We start from the raw sequence: 23469 nt of genomic DNA, 5'->3' as shown, positions 1-23469 counted from the left end.
TTTTATGCTATTAGTGGTATGTATCATGTAATTTTCTAAAATTACTCGTTTTTACTTATAATTGTGTTTACATTCAATTATGGACCAGTGGACACATATATGGAAGTGGTAGGAAAATTGGGGGTATATTTGTTATTGTTTTAGGCTAATCCTCCATAAAAGTGACTACTAAAGTAAATAAATGTACTCTAAAAAATGTTATTTTGATTTGTATGGTTTAAAAATGAGACTAAAATGTTTTTGTTGTGTATAACTTTAAAGTATATGTATAAAATAAACTATAGATTTAATAATCTTATTTAAACCTCTTTATTAAAGTAGAACCAAACAAATAAAAATATGGTACTGTCAGTAACTTTTTTATTTGTTATAAAAATTGTGATTGTAGTTAGTTAATATTTTGATTTTTCCGGCCTTGGTTGAAAACAAAAGATTTTAATCTCAAAAATTTAGTAAGCTATCTTTACATAATTTTTACAGGTGTTTTAGTAAATAGTTCAAAACACTCAAAATGTGCCTGGTATCCTTCAGTATTACCAGTGCTAAGTATTCCTTAGAGCAACTATTGACTTTTGTTTTGATACTAAAAGGGCTAATAGATGTGAACTGTTGTGTAATGTTTGCCGTAGTGTATTTGTTGTACAATTTCTTGCTAACACCACAAAGTTTTACTTTTTATAAATCAACACCTTTTAGCATATCAGTACTTTAGATATAATATCACACTGTTTGAGACATTTCCAGTTAGCATTTCAATATAAGCAGTTTGATAAATAATTTACAAAAACCCGTTCTTTGGCATCTGTATTCCAATTAAGTTTGTTTCTTATTGGCCTGTACGCTGTGATATTATTTATTTAATTTTCAACAATGACATCTCAGCTTCATTTCTTAATTTAATTTGATAATTTCTTCTGTACTACAGGAAGGCCTTTGTTTTGTTGGTATCATTTTTGTTGCAACTTATGTATACGCTCTTTAAAATTTTCTTATCAAGCCAGAGGTCATACCCAGTTTCTGGTCACAGGAAAATTAGGTCACTCTTACTTTTAAAAAGTTTCGGCTTGAAATGTTTATTTTTACATGTATAATATGTTTATTGTCTAATAGTTCCACAAAAGCTATAAAATATATTTTTTTAATTCAAAAGTAATTTCATTAACAATAAATAAATGGACATTATTGAAATCCAATTAGAAGTATCAGTATTCATCTTTTCAATAAACAATTTTTTTGTGTTGCTTTGAGGACCTTGTTTACTGGGCTCTGCCCTAGAACAGGAAATGCTCCAATGGCTTCCATGGCTGTGCCTCCTGTTGATGAGGTTTGGTAACAATCATTCAGAGGGTCCAATTTAAAAAAAAAACTTGTAACATTGATGGAATGTCTGTGTGGTTACTTGAATGCTGCATTATACAATATACGTAAGAAAATTAATTAAATTTTCTTGAAAAAATATATGTTTTCCCAATTCATTGAAAACAGCTAATGTAATTCCTATACACAAAATGTTATACCTGTTTATAATGGTAATTACAGCATTATTTAAATTTTATTTGTTCTGAGCAAGGTGTTATAGAAGTTTTAGTACAAAGATTGTTAAACACTGTGGAAAGATATAAAATTCTTTCTTGGCAGCAATACAGATTTTCAAAAAATATTAGCAAAATTGATGCAGTAATGAATTTTATGAGCCTAGTTGTCGAGAGACTAGAGATACGGGAACATGTGCAGAACATATTTTATGATCCCATTAAAGCTTTTGGTTGTGTGCATCATCATACTTCGTTGCACCAATAAGAAGCATGTGGCGTGCTTCGTCTGCCATATAATTGGCTTACGTTTTAACTCCAAGATAGGGTTTAGCGTGGGCAGATAACGGGCATCTAGACATGTCTAATAGAAGCAAAATGGCTCCTGGACTCCTACAGGGATCAATTCTTGGGTCTGTACTAGCCCTAATTTATATCATCAATTGAAATTCACTTATTTAGAATGTTGATGTGATCTACTATGCTGATGACCATAACTTTTTATTTTTAAAGAACCAAGGATGGAAAGTGCATGAGACTTGAAAGAAAGAGCAAAATTTTAATAATTTCTTTTCAAATTATGCTGGATAAATAAAAAAAATAATCATTATGTATATATTTTTTAGGTGTGATACAGTTTAGTTATCAAACCAAAAGCCAAAGGTTTTGAAGTTACATATAAGCAGAAATAACAAATTAAAAGATCTAATTTTTCTTTTGGCAAGTGTTGATCTACGTCAGTGGGTACATTACTCAAAAATAATACTTAATTTTTATCTGGAATAATTTCAAGGAGCTTCATCATCATCGTCGTCATCATCGTCAGACGTTTCCGTTCTCACGGGTCGTCGTACACAGCCTCCTCCACTTTAGTCTATCCTTCCAGGTCTCCTCTTCATCCACCTGTATTTTCTGTAGTCCCCTTCTCTCTATGTCTTTCCACACTTGGTCCTCCCATCTTCCTCTCGGTCTTCCTCTTGGTCTTCTTCCTCCTTCCTCCTTCTCCAGTGCTATTCTAGGCATTCTATTATCTCCCATCCTCTTCACATGCCCCATCCACTGTATTCTTCTTCCTTCCATTGTCTCTTGCAGTGAAACTACCTTCAATCTTTCTCTGGTTATTTCGTTCCTTATTCTATCTCTTCTTGTAGTCTTCTCTATCCCTCTTAAAAATCTCATTTCTGCAGCTTGCAATCTGCTTAAATCATTTTTAGTCCACGTCTCTGCTCCATATAATAAAATTGGTTGGAAATAAGATTTATACATCAATACTTTTGATTCTTTCCCAATGTTCCAACTCCACACAATCTTCTTCACCATATTGAAAAACTTTCCACTCTTCCATATTCTGTTTCCTATCTCTTCTCTTATTGTGCCCCTATCTGTTATGATACTTCCTAAATAACAGAATTCCTTCACCTTTTCAAGTCTTTTTCCTTCAACTAACACGTCTTTGTTATTTCCATCCCTTCTCTCTACTTTCATTACTTTACATTTTTGTATGTTCATCTCTAAACCATATTTCTTCGCCACTTTTGCCCATTTGTTTAACTCTCGTTCTAACTCTTCTTCCCTATTTTCCCATATCATTATGTCATCCGCATATGCTATTGTCTTAAGTTCTTCTGCTCCTCTGTTTCCTTGTAGAACAGCCTTCAAGGAGCTTAACATATTTAATTAGTTCTTTTACAATCAAATATTTATTACTCAAATTTGATATCCATTTAAACTTATTCCTGAAACTGGGATAAACTGCATGTTAAGTATCATGACAACAATGTAGGTTATAATATAAAAATTCCAGTATTTTAATTGTGATATCAAAATGACATATTCTACTAATCCACATATGGTCTCACAACAAACATTACGCCAGAATTCATCACTAAATACAGTCGACTCTCGATAACTCGAACCTCAATAAGTCGAATTCTTTGATAACTCGAATTTTTTCCGTTCCTTTGAGAAAACCTGCCTAAGTCGGAAAAAAACTATGTGTAACTCAAATTAATTTTGCACCCGAATTTTACCTCAATAACTCGAAGTGATAGAAAAATTACCTCTATAACTCGAAGTTCAGTAGATAAGTCAAAGTCTTTAAATACATTACCACTACAACTCAAAATTTTCAGATCAACCCTCGCTAACTCGAAGCTGTGCTGTGTTTACAGCGAACCTGTGTTAGGTCATAGACCTAACCGAACAGGTCTGGACATGTCGCTGAATTGTCCGACTGTCTACCAAACGTCAGTGCCGTGTGCAGTCAGTTCCCACACATTTAGGAAATAGAGTGGCACGTTCTCGTTCCCGGTCTAACCCTGTTTTGCGTTTAGTGAATGTGAGTGACTACAGTACAGTATGAGTGACAACGTGAGCACTAGAAAAGTGAAAACTTTGAATATAGGGGACAAGTTGAAGATAATAAAGTTAGTGGGTGAAGGGAAGAGGAAAAAGAAAGACATTGCCGCAGACTTCAACATTCCTTGCAGCACGCTGTCAACGATCTTGAAAAACAAAGAAGAAATTCAACAAAGGGCTATCGAAGGTAACTTAAAATGTAAAAGGAAAAGAAATGCTGAATTTAAAGATGTAGAAGAGTGCATGATTAAATGGTTTAAACAGTGCAGAGAAAAAAATATTACTCTAGGCGGCCCATTGATAAGAGAAAAAGCTGAGCACTTTGCTAGATCTTTGGGCCACATAGAGTTTAAAGCCAGCAATGGGTGGCTTGAAAATTTAAAAAAAAGGCACAACATTTCTTTTAAGAAAGTTTGTGGAGAAAGTGGACCTGTAGACAATGACGTAGTAGTTGATTTGAAGGCTTCATTACCAGATCTGATTAAAGATTATAACCCCAAAAACGTATTCAATGCTGACGAAACTGCTCTGTTCTTTAAGTGTCTCCCTGATAAGACTTACGAGTTTAAAGAGGAAAAATGTCACGGGGGCAAACACAGCAAAGAACGAATTACTCTTTTGCTTGCGTCAAACATGACAGGCACGAATATGTTAAAACCTCTAGTGATGGGGAAATCAAAAAAACCTCAATGCTTTGCTGGAGTAAAGTCATTACCTGTTGACTACACAGCAAATAGGAAAGCATGGATAAATGCGGAGTTGTTTGCAAATTGGTTAAGTTAGATAAGCAAATGGGTAAAGGGAAGCGAAAAATTATTTTATTTATTGACAACTGCAGTGCTCACAACACTATTCCTGAGCTCAAATGGGTAAAGGTCCAGTTATTACCAGTAAATACGACATCAAAATTACAACCTCTGGATCAGGGCATTATTAAGAATTTTAAAGTTCTTTACAGAACTGAAGTAGTAAGAAGATTTGTGGCTGATATTGAAGACGGAAAGGAGTGTTCAATCAACCTGTTACAAGCCATGCGGTTGATTGACAAGTGCTGGAAAAGTGTAACAAAACAAACTGTTGTTAATTGTTTTAAGTCGTGTGGGTTTGCAATAGATCGGGACCAAGATGTTCCAAGTGACAATGACCATGAACTAGAACCGAGACTTCCCAACGCTGAAGCTGAGTGGACCATGATAAATAACGAGCTCCCGAATTTAGACTTTGATGATTTTGCAAATGTCAACTAGGGTGTTTCAGTCTACGGATCATTATCGGACCAAGACATCATCGCAACTGTAATAAGTGAAGATGTCCTCTCTGATGATGACAATGACGACGGCATGGAGCAGCCACCAGACATCACAACCAAGGAAGCCAAGGCCGCAGTGAACACTTTACGTAGCTACTTAGAACAATCAAGTGACGTACCAGACAACGTGTTCTCTGCTGTTGTTGTTATTGAGAACATAATAGACTTAAATTCTGAAAAAAAGCCTTAGGCAGAAGAAGATTACGGATTATTTTCAAATTTGAATTGTATGTACGTATGAATTGTAGGCATACATTGCAGTGTGACAGTAAGTACAAATGCTGTATGTAGTTACAGCACATACATTAGTTTTGTAAAGGATGTAGGGAATAAAAAACATAGTTTATTTATAGCTCTATAACTCAAATTTTATTTTGTTTACCTCTGTAAGTCGAATTTAGTGAAATATTACCTCTATAACTCGAACTATTCTTAAGTCAAACTATACGTAACTCGAAGAAAACAGCCGTTCCCTTGAAATTCGAGTTATCGAAAGTCGACTGTACTCACTTTGGTCAGTGTATTCATTTGTTAGGGATATTTATCGTTACAAATTACTATAAATCAAAACAAAATTTGAAAATTTCATAAAAATGTTTGATACAACACCCCTCACGATCTCAACCAGATGTTTTATGGTTGTCTATTCTGTTGAATAATTCATTATGTGTCACTAATAAAATTGACACATTAAGGTAAAAATGACATTTGGGCTAGAACTGATATCCGTTATGTAATAATTTAAACAAATGGGCTGGTAGGATTCATTTTTTTTTTACTGATGTAGAAATATTGGCTATTCTGGTCCAACTGTACTTTATTTTTCAAGCAATAAAAATATCATTATTATGAAGCCATATCCAAGGTAGATATTGTCATATCAGCAAAAAAGGCTTTGCAGTTAGTATATTACTTAGTCTATACATTATACTATATTACTTAACACTCTGCATATATTAATAATAACTGAATCGTATACACTTTAATGTTAACATTTAAATTGATTTATTGCCCCTGCGAGTCCTGAATTTGAATCCGGTTTGGCGACAGTATTTTAATCATTAAATCTCATCTGAGCATAGCTGAAGTATTGTGTAAAAGGGTTCCAGTCTCTATAGCTCCAGACCATTCACAAAATAAAACTTCTTAACTAGAAGGATTAGCATTACTCTTAAAAATACCATCAATATAAATGGAAAATCTCATGAAAGAGTTTAGAAATAATGGAGAATTTAATCACAATGAGATATGATTGTACATATTGAATGGACAGTAAACATAAAAATTTCTAGTACTATTCTTATGTAAAATTATGTTAATCAAACATAATATATAATGAAATATATTCTAATTAGAAATTCTATTAATGTAATTGAAGAACATAACATTACATTTAAGAAAGCAACAATTTTCTCTAATTGTCTATTGATGTTTGCTACATTTTTTTTGATTGCATATATTTTATTACATATTAGTATGCAATATCTAATAAAATAAGCTGTGTTGTCAATTTGTTTTGACCATCAAAGCAAATTGACAGAGCTTACAAGACGTTTGTTTACAGGGCAGTGAAATTAATAGAGATTTTTTACATTTTAATCGTTATAATTGAACTTTGCTAACTCTAAAGATAATGATTGAACTTGAAAGATAATGCTGCAAACATTATGTATTGTTGCTCTCTGCCTCTGCTGTTCACAAAGCAACATCGTTCTGCTTTCTTAAAACCTATGGGACTAAATAACTAAGAAGTATCATTTCATTCACTCTCTTCCTGTTGATTTGCCCCTCTCAATCAGACTGTTATTTCATCTCGGCCAGTCAGGTTTTCACTGGAATTTACATTTAGTGTAATATATCTAGATCTAATATTTTATTGAAGCTCTGGTGACGATGTCAATGTATTTTAATGATGTTATAATGACTAATAAAGATTCTTGATTCCAAGTCTGAATCTGTAAGCTGTTCCACATTCTTCTTGATTATTTTTTGTTAATTAAGGAATCATGTTTTGTTTTTCATATTAGATATCACATGTAGCTAAATTTCATGTAGATTCTATTAAACTTCATAGAATTCTGCCTATTGCAATCATCCTCATGACGGAATTCCAGATACACCCCCTTAATCCAAAAATTGATAAATAAATAAATATATACAAACAAAGAATACATAAGATGTTTAAGATAAGTTAAAAATAATAAGGTTAAGAGAGTTGTATAACAGAACTGTCCAGAATAAACATGACGTCAGCAGAATTTCCTATTATTTGATTAGAATCTTATAGAAAGTTCATGATTGATATGAAAAGAGTGATGTCAGAAAATTCCCATTTGTTGGTTAAAAGCTATCTATAATTGATATATAAAGCTCATGCAAAAAACAACATGTCTTAGTCTGTAATTCATGGAATGTTTCAAATTGTATAAAAAGTCATTCATTAACCCTTTGAGTGCCACAGCGTCGCTAATTTTGACGCTACGAAAAGTGCATAAAGTGCCAGCGTCGCCAATTTTGACGTTTCGTATTTCGATAGTATTTTATATAGTACAAGATTATTTGGGCCAAATAATCAGACGGCTGTATTCAATAGGTTCCAAACTATCAATAAATACGAGTTTTATGTTGTTTCTCTACTATTTTATCTGTGAAACTTATGTTTGTTTGGGTACTTATCAAGAAGCCACTATTTTTGGACGAGTTTTCCTTATCGGGGACAAAATAAATTACATTGTTAAAAACAACTGACTTTATTTAACCTATTTTGGAATGTACAAGTTATTACGACAATCAATTAAATCAAAAACTATAAGAACAACGTTTCATTATTCGGAAATGTCAGGTCATTCGTGTGTCTATTTGGAGACGATTTGGAGATAAGAAGTATGACTCATAAAGTATTTTTCTATTCATTATGGAAGAAGGAACGTATAATGAAGTTTATTTTGATCTCTGATAAGGAAAACTCGTCCAAAAATAGTGAGCTGTGATAAGTACCTGTACGATGATTCTGTCTTACAGTCACGCGACGTAGCGGACGAGTACCGTGTTGCGTAACGGCCTTTCTTGTTGTTTATGTGCCGATAACCAAGCATTTGAGTTAATACAAAATAAAATAGTAACTTATATAGTATTTTACTGTATTTCTTTACAAAAGTAATGTATGATTTGAATTGTGTTCAAGCGAAAAACGTGAATTTTCAGTGTAAATATTATTAGGGTTATTATTTAGTAAATGTAAACTTTTATGTAAATATGTTAGCAAGTATTAGTTTCTAAATTTACTAATCATAATTATTTGTGTTGTATTAATGTTTTATTAGATTTATTGGGAAAACTACATCATTACTAAGTAATTTCTAAACTCTGACAAATGAAGTACAGTTTATAAAATGTCGGTACCGGGCAGCATTTTGTTAATACATATAATGCCATGTTTTTTAAAATTCTATAATAAGATATTACACATGGGTTTTATTTATAATCATATGGCCTTTATCATGGTATAAAGAAAAAAAAATCTTAAAAATACCGTATACACACAAATCAGGTCGAAACTTAACTTTTTATACAAAAGTAAAAAAAAACTTTTTTTATAAATACTGAAATTTTTTTAAATCAAATTTTATTTGTAACGATATGTATCATATTCTGCATTTAATAAGAAAAAAAACAACAACAAAATGATGGAAATCTGTTTGGTAGTTTTTTACTACAGCTTTTTTCCCAAAAGCTTACAAATATACGAAAAACAGCGTGGCACTTTATGCATATGCCTTCGGAAAGTACCCGTGGCACTCAAAGGGTTAATGGAAGAATTTAGGTTTTATAGTGATTGGCTGAGATGAATAGAAATACTTAAACTTTATTATACCATTATTCATGATATTGTGATATGACTACAACGGTTATTATGGTTATAATCGAGATTTTTCAATAGCTGTAGACTACGTTTTTGAAATTTTAGAAGTTATACAAGAAAATAACATGGACTTAATCAGTTATTCTCAATACAAGTTTTATTTAGAAAATGTTTATTCTAAATTAATTACTATTATTATATTTCAACATCTATATTTTCTAGTAGTCTCACTTCATGTTTAAATAAAAGACTAACTTCAATGAATTACTGTACTACTATATTATTGTTTTATCTGATTCCATCTCTACTATATGTTTTAAAACAACGTTCTTTTCTTTTTACTCATATGAAAACAGCTGATTAGTTTTAACAAAATATTTTGATTATAACTTTTTTTCATAATACTGAACTATAAGAAATTAGTATTGTTCATTTTTAACATACTTCCACCTAATTAGAATAGGGATTCTAATTATAAATTATTTACAATACAAAAAAAGTTCACACTTATTTTAAACTTCAAAGTCTAATAATTTTGATGGGAGATCACTTTTTCTTCCACTTCTTGTTTTTGTTTCTACGTTTTCACTCTTGCCTTCTGGAACGGTCTCCTCTTTATTCTATTCTAAGGAAAATAAGTTTTGGATCAATGTTGTAAATTCTCCTGTGGCAGTTTTTAATTTAAGAACTTTCGTCTTGTCATCTTTCTCAGGGTACATTTTAATTATTCTTCCTAGTGGCCAGTCAAACCGTTATTTCCCATCACTTCCAAGGAGGACAACATCACCTTGTTCAAGATCACTTTGAAATGTTTTCTTATTTGGTTTTAGAACAAGCTGGCTCAAATACTTTTGAATCTTCTTCTGAGTTCTCTCTTAAACATTGTTGGTAGTTAAATCTAGATAACATATTTCCGTCAATCATATCTAAGTCCGGAATGTCTGTTTTGCTGAGATCTTGCAAAAACATTACGGGTATTGAAGTGATGAAATCTTCAAGGATCAAAGTCAAGGGGCTGGAATTTATAACAGCTTCACAGTCATATAGTATGCTAGTAAGCTCTTCATAGTTAAGTGAAGCTCTGCCCAATACTCTCTTTAATAAGTTCTTAATCATTTGTACCATTCTCTCCCACCATTCACCCCACCACACAGTGGTTGAATCTCCACTGGATTCTTGATATCATTGATTCTCTTTCTATACATTTCCAGTCGATAGATTTAAACAGAATTTTCATACCAACAAAATTACTCCAATTGTCACCGTACACTGTCTTTGGTCTGCCTCTTCTTGCTGCAAATTTTCTAAATCCTAGCATAAAACCATTTGTTGAAAGCGATGTGATAAGTTAAAGATATATAGCTGTGTAAATGGCAGAAGTGAAGACCACTATCTAACCCTTTGTATTATCTCTTTGTATTAAAGGACCAGTCAAATCTATCCCGACTACCTCAAACACTTTTGCATCTCTGACCCTACTTTCACGTAACGTGGGTGATGAAGTCTGTAAGGGTTTTAAAGAATGTCTCTTACACTTGACACAATTTTCTTAGTTTTATTTTGGGTAGCTAAGCATTTTTCTTGAATTGGTGAACTACATCTTAAAATATTACTCTTTAGGTCACTAGCATCTGTATTAACTGTTACTTTGCTGAACAAATTGTCTACTTTGATTTTTGCACAATCAAAGGAAGGCACTTTGTAAGCATCTGCTGATGTATACTCTTCATCAACTTTAGCTTCATCTCTTGTATCTAATACCTATTCAATAATTAATTGATCGAACTTGTCAAGTTGTTCACTGACTCTACTTAAGGTTCCAAGATCTAATTGTAATGAATCTACTTCAATTTCAGATCCTTCAAGCTTTTTTAATAAATTATTGTATGTTCTTGTGAAATATACCCTGACAGGCCTTCTTTCCATCACAAGTCTTTCCATGACCTATCCTATAATGTTTTGTTTTAGTTTATAACTATCGATGTCTTCTATTTTTAACTCATCAATAAATATAGTTCTGAAAATCCACGTAGGGTTTCACCAAATATTATATTTGAACATCTATATTATCTAGTAATCTCACTCCTTGTTTAAATAAAGACGAACTTCAATGAAATATTACTTTTATCTGACTTCACCTATACTACATGTTTTACAACATTCTTTTGTTTTTACTCATATGAAAACAGCTGATTAGTTTAAAAAAACATATATCTTGATTATAAAATTTCTTGAAAACACTGATCTATAAGAAATTAATATTTTTCATTTTTAACAACCACCATAACAACAGAATTCATTGTTCTTTCGGTGATAAAGATATTTTTATGAGTCAAAAAATATTTAGAGAATAAGAAAATAAAAGATTATGATTTAATCATAAAAAATATCAATAAAAAATTAAATGTATAATTATTATGAGATGCTTAATCTTGAAAATTGAAAGATCTTAAATTAATCTTTTAAACGATATAGAAGTAACTTATTGAAAGTTACAAGACATTGCTAAAAAGTCTTCTCTTCAAAAAATGGATGGATAAATTGATAAATCACGATTGATGAACTCAACTAAGTTTCAAAAGATTAATCAAAACCTAAAGCAAATATTATAAATGTTCAGATGTCATCGTCTATCAAAGGATATTTTAAGAATAATGGATAGATAGAATAATAACCTAATTCGGATGAAACAATCATTGCTATTTCTCCATATTGAGAATATCTAATAGATAACATTTTTTTTAATAATTGGAAATGTGTTGAATGAAAACAAAAATATTAAATGTCAAATAGCAATAGAATGTGAATATTAAAGAAAAGTAGTATAATAATAATGATCCTAAAACTACAAAGATGTATTTTCAATTTAAATCTGACTATATTTTTAATATTAATGCTGTTATTTCAAGTCAGTTTGAAAAGACGATTATTAAAACAAAATAATCAATCAAATAAAGAATATAGTTGGACTTAAAAGAGATATTTTTTAGAGATGTAATTATCTAGAATCATGACTGTTTAAATAGTACAAACAAGAAAGTTATTGGTAAATATAAAGATGAATTGAATGGTGAAATCTAAGATTTTGCATATTGGGATAAAAAATATATTTTTATAAATACCAATATAAAAATCCTGTCTGATGTAAAGGAATGAATAGAAATTTTGTGAACAAAATAATAAATATGGATAAAGAGATAAGGATTCAAAGATAGAGAAATGACTTGTATTAGAAGCTATAAATACAAGTTTTTATACAGTTACTATTAACAAATCAGTATTGAGATTGAAAGATGATAAAAGAATTTTATTAGATAATAAAGTTAAAACAGTGGTATCCTGGTATAAAAAATGAAGTGAAATCTGAAATTTTAAATGAGAAACATAATTGGTAGATTTGATAATTAAATACGAGGGCTATCCAGAAAATAACAGACGTTTTGAAATAAAAAAAACTAAGCAACTGAAATATATATGGAACATTTTATTATATACATTTAAAAGCTACATTCTTAGGCTATTTTTCAACAAGTAGTTCGATTCCAGCTTTGTAGAAAATCTGGTAGTCGCTTGGTGCTAGATTTGGGTTAAAAGGCGAATAATCAAACACTTCCCAATCAAAATCATTGAATACTTGTTGTGTACAATTGGCTGTATGGGGATGTACATTGGTGTGGAAAAACAAAATTTCTTAGCTAAATTTTCCCCTATGCTTGTTTTGTATCGCTCGCTGTAGCTTCTGCAATATTTCACAGTACCTTTCTGTGTTGATTACTGATCCTCGTTCAAGGAAATCAACCAGAATCGCACCCTTAGCATCCTATAAAACAGTTGCCATAATCTTTCTCACGTTTGGAGACATTTCTGTGGTTTTTTTGGAGAATGTGTGTGTCCCCATTCCATAGACTGCATTTTTGTTTCACAATTGACATGCTTTTCCCATGTTTCATCACCAGTAACGATACGATCAAGAAGTTCGTTAACATGTTTGTCTTATTTATCAAGGAAAGTTAACGATGCTGAATGTCATTGTTTTTTGTGATCTTGTTAATAAATATTATTAAATTTATTTTCAGTATGATCTAAACGTAAATCTTAATGTTATATTTTTTCAAAACTTCATTGAAATCCTTAATTAGTGAACTTTAAACCATTATTTTTATGTAAAAGAAACTTTATAGTTGACTCATTGCATCTTTTATTATATCTTTAAATGCATTAGAAACGTCTTTTTTATGTTTTATTTAAACTGCTCTTAACCAAACATATTTTGGGAAAGTATCAATAAGATTTAATATTTAAATTCCTCATTTAGATTTGAATAATGTGATATTATTACTAAATCTGCTGCCCACAGATCATCAGTTCTTAGAGTTATAACTTTTCTCTTTATAAATTTATGTCTTATGGGTGCATGAATTTCTCTAGCTTTATTATCAATTTCTCTTTTACTATCAATTTTTTTATTTAATAATTACTGGTTTTTCATTAGGATTTACATTTATATTATTACACTTTTAACATTTTGCCATAATTCTATATAACCCATTTTTTATTTTAACAATTTTAGAATCTATATTTTTAGTTTTATTTTTAGATTTATAACAATGTATTAAATCATTTTCTGTTTATAATGTAAAATACGAGGCCTATTCAGAAAGTAACAGATGTTTTTGAATGGTGCGGCAGTGGGCGGGGCTACAGCCGCCATCTTGGTGTCAAAACGCTCTGGTGTTCAGTACACATCGAGCTGTAGTCGTGTGAGTTCTGTATCTCTTTTACTTTTCTCACTGTGATTAATTAAAATGTGTACTGCAATTGAAAATCCTGCCACTTGTGAAGTGTGTTCAGTGATAAGGTTTTTGTTGGCAAAAAACTATAAACCAATTGAAATCTATCACCAACTGTGTGAAAGTTATGGAAATGGAATAATGAGTGAAAGCAGAGTAAGGCAGTGCTGTATTAGTGTATGAACACTTCTGGTTCAAGTGAATTATATTTTCAACGCTAATGTTGAGTTTGCCTTCTTCCCACGATCAAGAGTGTATATTTATGGTTATTGTAATTTACTTCAATGGTACTATTTTTTGTTCCATTGCTGATATTGGCTCTTTTCTGATCAAGAAAATATATATATATATACGATATATATATATATATATATACGATATATATATATATATATATATATACGAGTACATACAATGCTCTGAGAACCCTACTATTGTCAAAAGACAATAAAGGTTAGACTACATTGTCTCGTATCCACCTACGCATTGCTAGCAGTTACCCATTCCTTTGCGCATAATTTAGTAGTCATTGCACGTGTATGACCACTGCTGATTCTAGTGAATTGTGTTTCCAATGTTAAGTTTGTCTTGTTGCCACAATCAAAAAAATGCGCCAAAAAGTATATATTTATGGCCATTCTAATTTACTTTGTTAGAAAGTAACATTGTCTTTTAGATATAATACTTATTATTTCATAAACATGTACAGCTAAATAATACATTAACAATGACTATCGGTTAGCGCAATCGGTTGATAAGTTTATGGGTAAAAGTAAAATAAACAAAAAAAGGCACTTTCGCATACATAATTTTATTAGGATTAAGATTTTTAGATACAGTTTTGAATAATTGTAATAAAAATAAAATCATCTGTTGTGACAGTTGTAATATGTAAGGTATGACAAAAAATCAAGTTCATTTTACAAACACACAATAAGTAATAGTAATAAGTAGAAATTTACAAGTTACATTATAATTTTATTGATCTCATCATCACAACTGGTTCAAATTCATGAGTTAAATTCAAAGGTATGTCATATTTCATTACACTTATCTGATTAATTTTACTTTTTTAATTTGGAAAAACTTCAACAATATATTACGAATAATTGTTGTAAAGGCTACATCTGCATACTTGACACTAACAAACTTTGTTATTCCTTATGTAGTAAAAATAAATTATCTATTTTGTTTTTTTAGTCATTGCTACATTACCATTGAAATTTATTACTTAACCTCTGTCTACTTTTTACCAATGAAAAGCATTATTTATTTATCAAAATTCATTATAAAAAGTCAAATAAGACGTTATAATTATATTCAACAGAAATGTTAAAAAATGTTACCCATTTTTCTTGTACTAAAATGTTTGAAATATTTATTTCGTAATCAGAATAATGTATATATTTATAAAGAATACTAGCGAGCCCGGCGCGCTTTGCTGCGCATTTCAATAATTTTTTGCAAAAGTTGCCCGCGGCTTCGCACGCAATTTCCCGTTGAAAACAGTACACTATATTCACTTATTCTTTTTCTATCACATTCTAAACATTGCTGAGATAATTGATAGTCGTTCCATCGTGAGCCTCTTGGGCGTATTATGAAGGTATGTACCATATTCCTGCCTCTATCTAGCTGTTACCCACGGCTTCGCACGCAAATCTTAAGAACCGAAGTCCTTATATTACTTAGTAAATTTTTTTTTTTTACTATAATAAATTTTAGATTAAATTAGTTATATCTCCGATGCCACGATTGAGCTTGCTTTGTTGTCTCGATCGAGAGAATATGTACACACGGAGTTTTGAGAACCATACTTCTGTCAAAAAAAACAACTAAGGTTGATTTTATAACATTCTTTATATTTGTAGCCAACGTAAGATAGTAATTATGATATCTGCATTACTCTTCTGATCAAGCATGAGCATGGTTTATATTAAATAAATATTGCAGTTAAAGGTGAATTTTTACGTCAAATTTGAATTGTATTATCTGGATAGTAAAGTCTATGTTTAACAGTGATTGCAAAAACAGTTTAAACAAAATTTGTCGTTTCTCTTAAGCTTACTCTATGCTTTAAAACTATAAGTGTAATATATGTTTACAAAGAACAGCTGATTAAAAATTTGAAAAGACGTTAACATATGTTTGCTGCAATGCATTTCTTATGGGTATTTCTGTAACCAGTGGGGCGGAATCCTGAATCGGGAAAGGGATGGGCATAGCTTATAAACCTTCTCCGTGGAAAAATACATATACGTACAAATTTTCATCATGATCGGTCCAATAGTTCACGATTCCATAAAGGACAAACATACAAACATTCATTTTTATATATATAGAAGATTATCTCTTAATTAATAACTTATACAAGAGTAAAATGTGTAAATTATTAATTAAGAGCTTGGCTAAGAATTTAATTGGTTTTTTGAACAGAGTTCCTGAGTAAATAAAAAAGTAATTTCACATTTGTTTCAGATTAGTGCGTTAGGTGTGGAAGAGAAATCTTTAAAGGATGTACTTCAACTGGATTTTCAAGATAGACTCTCCTTGTTTTGGATTAATGGCACTAAATTTTCCTGTGGACACAAAATAGCACAAGAAACATATCTTATCAATTGTGTATCTTGCCTTAATAGTTTACATAAATGAATAAGTTGTTATATACATTTCAAAAGTAGATGTTGCAATTGGAACTCAAAAGTACTTGTTTATTGTTTAATTAATAAAAACTGAAATCAGTAACACTTCAGTTATATCAAATGTTTGTTAAATTCTTGACATGGTTTATACATACTATTAATTTGATATGTAATATGAATCTGCAAGTGATGTAATACCACTATATGAAACCATTAGAAAGTCAGCCATGAAAAGCGTTGTGGAACTTTTGAAGAGAAGTGTTGTAAATCCTGACTCTACAGATCAGGAGCTCAACACATCGTTGCATTTAGCTGTGATGATAGGTGATACTATAATAGTGAAAAATGTGTTGGGTTTGGGAGCCTCAGTCAATTTTGTAAACATTGACAGAGAAACACCCTTGCATAAGGCTGCAATGGGAACAAACTCGGAAATAGTGAACATTCTTTTAGAAAGAGGTGCATCCACGGACATTCAAAACAAGAAAGGATATTCCCCGTTTCATATAGCTGTATCAAAGGGATACAAACAAATCTTAGACCTGATGTTGGACGCAGGACCGAGGATCAACTTAAGAACCAATACAGGAGAAACGGCGCTTCATATTGCAGCGTCCCACCACAATTGTATATTGGCGGAAATGCTTCTGGATAGAGGAGCCCTTGTCAACGCTCGGACCAAGAATGGTTCCACTGCACTTCATATGGCAGTAATTCTGTTGGATTTAACCATGACTGAACTATTGTTGGAAAGAGGTGCAAATGTCAACATACCAAACTCTGAGGGACAGACTGCCCTACATTTTGCATCAGAACAATGGAATTGCAGACTTTTTAAACTGCTCTTAAATGGAAGCGATAGAGTGCTCATCAACACTCAGAACAGAAAGGGGGACACTGCTTTGCACATCGCAACCCGCAATGCAGACTCCATGATCGTGGATCTGTTGCTAGCCAGGGGAGCAATGATAAATGTGAAGGACAATGCAGGTATGACTGCCATTGATTGTGCCGTGGCAAATGGCCACACCTTTTTAGTCCAGAAACTTATTAACAGTGGGGCGACAGTGCATGTGGACAGTGTTATTGTGGATAAGAGTGAAGATATATTTACAAAAAGCACAAGAAACATCGTCATTGAACATATGGTCAGGATGGAAACAGCTCTTGAGTTTGAAAAGGTGAATAATTTTGAATCCCGATTTAAAAACTTAAAACAAGACCTTAGAAAGGCTTGTAAAGAAGAATTACAGATGATTAAGAAAACAAACATCTTAAACAACTTTGAACTCTCTGATTTTTTTGATAATCCAGCTGTTTCATACAATTCTCCTCCTTACAAACATTTCAGTGACTTGTTTAACTCAGTAGAAGTTTTAAATAAGTTCCCGAACTTCGCTTTGCTTTTTAAGATCGCACTGATAAATATCAAACGAAGATTTTCATATTTGATTAGGGCACGGTATTTTTTTCTTGTTCTGTGTAAATTTAAAAAGTTTAATTTTACTCTTCCCACAATTTGTATAAGAAAAATTCTTATTTGTCTTAGTGATACAGAATTAGAAAATTTGATTGTATGCTCAGAGAATATCATCAGAGATAGCTTAATATTGTAGCATTATTAAAAAAATGTTTTGTTAGGTTGCAGAATTTTATGTTTTTGTTTATAAATAAATTAGGGTAATATTGACAAACTCGATTGTAGTATTATTGGCTTTAAATATTTCAACATTGATATCAGTATAAAACAATACCAGAATAGAATTCAGTAACCTATATAAACTAAATTAAATGACACCACTTAACTGGTGAAAAGTTTCTCGTACTCTTTGTGAAATATTACATAACACTCCTAGACAGTGTTAAGAAATTTCTACTAAAGTTAATTAAATTAATCTTTTACTAAATTAGTAAATTAAATTTTACCAAATGCTGCCATTCTAAAAATGTCTTCTGTTTTTATTTGTGAAGTCCTAACTTATTCAATTTATGTATCACTCAGGGTGTTTTTCCTGACTTATTGAAGGTTATTAAGGTAATATACCCATACACAAAAGAGGAGCAAAAGATTTATGTGGCAATTATAGGCCTATATCTATTGTGCCCACAGTGTCAAAAGTCTTGGAGCGACTTACATGGTCAGCTTGTGCACTTTTTGGAAAACAATAACTTATTGTCAAAAAGTTAGTTTGGCTTTAGACCTAAGAAGAGCAGTGTTGGAGCTGTTCAACAAGTAATAATCAACTCCTATGAAGGTATTGAGAACCATAATAGTGTAGTTCTGAGATCCTATGATATGTCCAGGACATTTTACACTGTGGACCACAGCATCTTAGTAAATAAGTTACCTTATTACTTTTTCAGTAATTCTGTTATAAGCCTGTTAAAATCATATTTAGAAAATAGACGTCAAACCATGTTCCTAAACGGCAACTTTTATAGCACTCTGTATGTACGCCATGGAGTTCCACAAGGTTCCATTTTGGGGCCAATGCTTTTTGTCCTGTATATCAACGACCTTTGCAGATGACTTGGGGATGTGTATACAAGATAAGTGTGTAGATAATACCAATGCCATTTTAACAGACAGTTCTGAGACCATTCTCGATTGGTGCAGTGCCAACAAACTTAATCTAAAATCTCAAAAAACACAAGATCATTTTAAATTAGGCCTAGTTCTATTAAACAAAATATTCACCATTTTGACAATGTCTTACAAACTGACCAAAGACTTTATTCTTGAATATAGTAAATAATAACATGTATTTAAAGGGTTGATGCATTTTTAAAATGTATTTGTGTTTAATAATTATACGTTAGTATGGATTGTTGTTATCCTTTAACTGATGACATTGTTATACACTTTGTGTTCTGACAATAAATGATTGATTGATTGACTTACCAGTAAAATTTAAAATTTTCTTCTTTTTTGCACTGTCATAAAGCATTGTTAAACCCATCATCTTTGTCTCAGAACTTGATGATTGCATGAGGAAACCAGCTTTGCTAACAAACCAACCTACCGTGCCAACTTTGTAGCAGCAGCATTGGGAATACAGCAAATTATTGGCAGTTTAAATTTTAACCTTTTATTGTCCAAAATCAGGGTCGTACCCAGGAATTCATTTTTGTAATGGTAGATAATCCAAGGATCAAGAGCATTTAATTGTATTCTTACTTTTTTATAATAAGCATTCAAAGTATTTATAATATTTGACATTTTTCATCTGAATAGCATATTCAAAGAATAATAAACTATAATAATGAACTTTTCGTTGATCTATAATGACGTTAATTAGAAAATCCAAATTTTATATTTTATAACTTTACAAAAATAGTTTTCTTTGCAAACAGTTTGTGGTATTCAATTAGATAAGATTCATTAAAATTTATTAATGCTGTTATACAAAAAGTGTTTAAATAAGCACAAGTAAACACAGGAGTGAAATAATGAAAATTAGTAACAATTTATTTTATGCACGTCACCCTTAAGCACTAACAAATATTCTGCCAAATGGGAAGCTGAAAGTCCAATGCCAAAATGCGTTAGATCGAAACGTAATGTGTTCTGTTCTATAAAATAGTATATATTTTACGAAACATATATCATACTTGTAAGAAATCAGTCACGCATATGTATACCCATTCTACCAATGTATACTTGAAGATTACACAATTCTTAGTGTCGGAAGTAACAATGAGATTTTCTGAATTTTGCAATAAAGTTTCAGTCAGTTGGTGAGATAAGGTTATAGTGAACCTGATTATTCCCATGTATACCATTAGGGGTTGTTAGTGCAGACAATGTACGTTTAAATACCATGGAACTGGTGAGGCGTAGTAGGTCTATTTCTAAAGCATAAATTGAGTCTGGCTTAGGGCTACTAGGATTAATTTGGTTTTATTAAAAATTAATGACAACACTTGATAGGAATATTTTATAATATTGCCAATGAAATATGATAAGTTTGTGACAGATATATGATATTTTTTAATACAATTACCGTATCATATTTAAAATATGCAATTCATTAATGTATTTTTGCTAGAATGAAAAAATTGTCAAATGTTAATATCAGTATATTGATTCATTCATTTAGGTAGAAAATGTACAAATTTTTTAACAAATACAGTTAATTTAAATTATGAACTTAGTTTTAAAATGTATTGTGCAAATAGTTAATTTAACTAAGTGATAGATTATCTGTAAATTAAGTAATTGAAATATTGATTTTTTACACATTAAAAATAGTTAAACTTTGAGAACTCAAATGTAGCAATTTAATTTAGAGACTTTGTGGACCATTTATTATCAAAACATTCCTGCATTCTAAAGACCACTGCTTAGTTTATTTTAACTACATGCCATGAAACCCTTCCTAACAAGAATAAGGATAAGGATTAAAGACAATAATTATAAATGTTATATTTATTCATTTGTACTGATTTTATGCCAAAGCAGAACTTGTGTTTTGATAGTTATACAACGTGAGAAAAGTATACAGATCTCAAATAATTATGTTTGGGGCAATTTATATGTTTGTATATTTAAATAAATAACTGTGATACATCTTATTTCAAACTAAGAAAAATCACAGTAGTTCCATTATAAGTCCATCAAATAAAATTTCTGATCGATAATAGTACTATCATCTACAATTTTTAAAATGTTTATTACAGTACCTTTTAAATTCATAATTATAAATGAATAAAACTGTAATATTCTGAGGGACGATGTTTAATTATTTGGATAGCTTTCAAATGCAGTCATTGGGGGCAACTTTAGTTTTTTAAATTAAAAAAAAAAAAAAACAAATGTCAATTGTTGTATGTAATTTTGCTATATAGGTCACAGTTCATAAGTAGATAACCTCAAAAATAGTGAAGTACATTTTATATCAGCTTCAAAACTATTAAGTGTTCTATATCTTTACTGTAGGTACGCAATACTGCCCTGCTAAGCAAGACTGCAGTATCTGCAAAATCCTCAAACTGAGATATTGGGCCTTAAAGTTTTTTAAAGTGCCCTTTCAATGTAAATCCTAAAGAATGATTGTTTTATACTTTTTAGAACTAAAATGACAATAAAATTCATTTAAAATGGTTAAAAGTTATAAATTTTGATTTTTATTGGTAAAAAAATCACTTACTGCACTTTTGCTTAGTACTATACTATACACATCCATATGGCTGCAACTGCCTACCTTTCTGCTAAGGTAGATTGCAGTATCTGCTGTTCAGGTTTGATGTTTATAACTGTAAACTCCCCTTAGCGTGTTTATTTTAATATACCTACTTTTAATTTTTTGGAGAACAATAACATTTATTTCAAACTTCCATGGCCTTTAACAAGAAAAGCCTTGAGAAGAATCTAAACAGACAAAATTAATTTAATAAGTATTAATAGGTTCTAATAATTAGGTTCTCATTTTGCTCCATAACACAAAATGTATTAATGTAAAAATAACATTTCCTTATTTGTAGATTTAAGATTTACATCGAAACATGTATCGTGGGTCTAAGACTAGTCACCAGCATTTTTAAAAAAATATTTGAACAAACATTGTCTTAAGTTCTCAACATTTTTGGTTGTCCGCCTTTTCACATCAGAACGGACACATGAGTTCAATATAAAGGTGTTCCTCTCTGTCCATGAACTATTCTAAAATTGGGAATTTATTTTTTGCCATTGATTTTCATCAATTTCTTTGCCGCAGCCCTTTTTACAATCTTGGCATGGTGGCAATACCAAATGTTGCACGCCCCTCATCTTCACTGGAAATACTAATATTTGATGATACTGATGTTGTAACAGTAGTTTCTTGAGGTGGATCATCAAACATATCATAATTCTTTGGAAAATCTAATATACTGTTATTGTTATGTACAATTCCATTAAAAAATATTCCATGTATGGCTTGGAGACGTGTTTTCAAGCTCTGGTAGTTCAATTATAACTATTTCATTGTTAGCTAGTATTATAGGCTCAATTGGTCCATCAAGATTTTCCTCAATTTCAATTAAAGTATTTTCCATGAAATCTAATCAATTGTCATGAGAGATGTCGTTAACAGCCAAAACAGTTACATTATTGCTAGGCACAATCATTTTTTCAAGTTCTATCAACTCAACAAATATTTCATTGTTTATGGTCTGGTCAATTTCGCAGTCTTCAACTGTAATACAATTGGTTCGTTGACAACACTATCACAAAAAAATTCAGCTGCATGATTTCTGTTTGGTATTTGAATATTATTAGATACAGTTGGTTACCTTGTTGTAGTGCAAGTTCCTTTAACCTTCTAGAACGATTTGACACATAAGGCCTAGAACTCATCATTTTGTAGATGATTTAACCTTTTCACAAATACATAAACAGTACTGAAAAATTAAAACAACCGTTAAACAGACTAGTCTGTGTCTGGTTTTAAGCAAAATAGTTCACTGAGTATTTACTCAGTGAAATATTGCTAGACTAAATGATGCAACAAAACAGTCAGAGTAAACAGTATCTGCAACAGCTGAGTGAACCATGCTAAACATAACTGCCGTATCTACTGTATACTAAGCAAGAGTGCAGCATCTACGCCGTAGATACCGCATTCTTCCTTAGCATTGTGTACTTACGGCACTCTTGCTTAGTTTTAGAAGGCCTCTGACGGTAGATACTGCAATTGAATATTAAATAACTCTGAAACGACTGCAGATACGGCATTTTTATTTAGTCCAATGAATTCCTCGTGGTTCAAAACATGGAAATCGATATAAATCTCAAAAAGTGAAATTTTGCAGATACGGCACTTTTGCTTAGGAGGGCAGAATACTGATAGCAAATAGTTGTATCTTATCCAAAACATTTTCCAAAAATCAACTAATACATAAACAGAGTTAAAAAAAAAACTGAAAATTAAATATAGTTTAAAATTATTTTGTACACGTTATTTTATTAAAATTTCATTATAAACATGTTCTAAAT

General features: G+C 31.0%; 2 protein-coding genes across 4 annotated transcripts in view; both read left to right on the top strand.

The window, feature by feature from the left end:
- Positions 1–21309, top strand: part of LOC124354253 (ankyrin-3-like) — a 28849-nt gene extending 7540 nt beyond the window's left edge. For 2 of the 3 annotated variants that reach the window (XM_046804571.1, XM_046804572.1), the window contains one exon: positions 16330–21309. In XM_046804571.1, the coding sequence (XP_046660527.1) occupies positions 16721–18109 (1389 nt within the window). In that variant the 5' untranslated portion in view covers positions 16330–16720 and the 3' untranslated portion in view covers positions 18110–21309. Of the gene's footprint in view, positions 1–14754; positions 14881–16329 lie in introns of those variants that run through there. The other variant, XM_046804573.1, reaches the window with a different exon arrangement.
- Positions 3197–5475, top strand: LOC124354254 (tigger transposable element-derived protein 4-like). Its single transcript, XM_046804574.1, has one exon. The coding sequence runs from the start codon at positions 3891–3893 to the stop codon at positions 4671–4673; it is 783 nt and encodes a 260-aa protein (XP_046660530.1). The 5' UTR covers positions 3197–3890; the 3' UTR covers positions 4674–5475.
- Positions 21310–23469: the final 2160 nt, after the last annotated feature.

This window comes from Homalodisca vitripennis, chromosome 2, assembly GCF_021130785.1.
Source record: "Homalodisca vitripennis isolate AUS2020 chromosome 2, UT_GWSS_2.1, whole genome shotgun sequence".
Classification (NCBI taxonomy): Eukaryota; Metazoa; Arthropoda; class Insecta; order Hemiptera; family Cicadellidae; genus Homalodisca; species Homalodisca vitripennis.
Note: the sequence above shows the minus strand (reverse complement) of the source record. Positions and strands in the feature narration are given on the sequence as shown.

Excerpts from the sequence above, each read along its gene's own strand:
- LOC124354254 (XM_046804574.1), top strand. The coding sequence starts at position 3,891 with ATGAGTGACAACGTGAGCACTAGAAAAGTGAAAACTTTGAATATAGGG.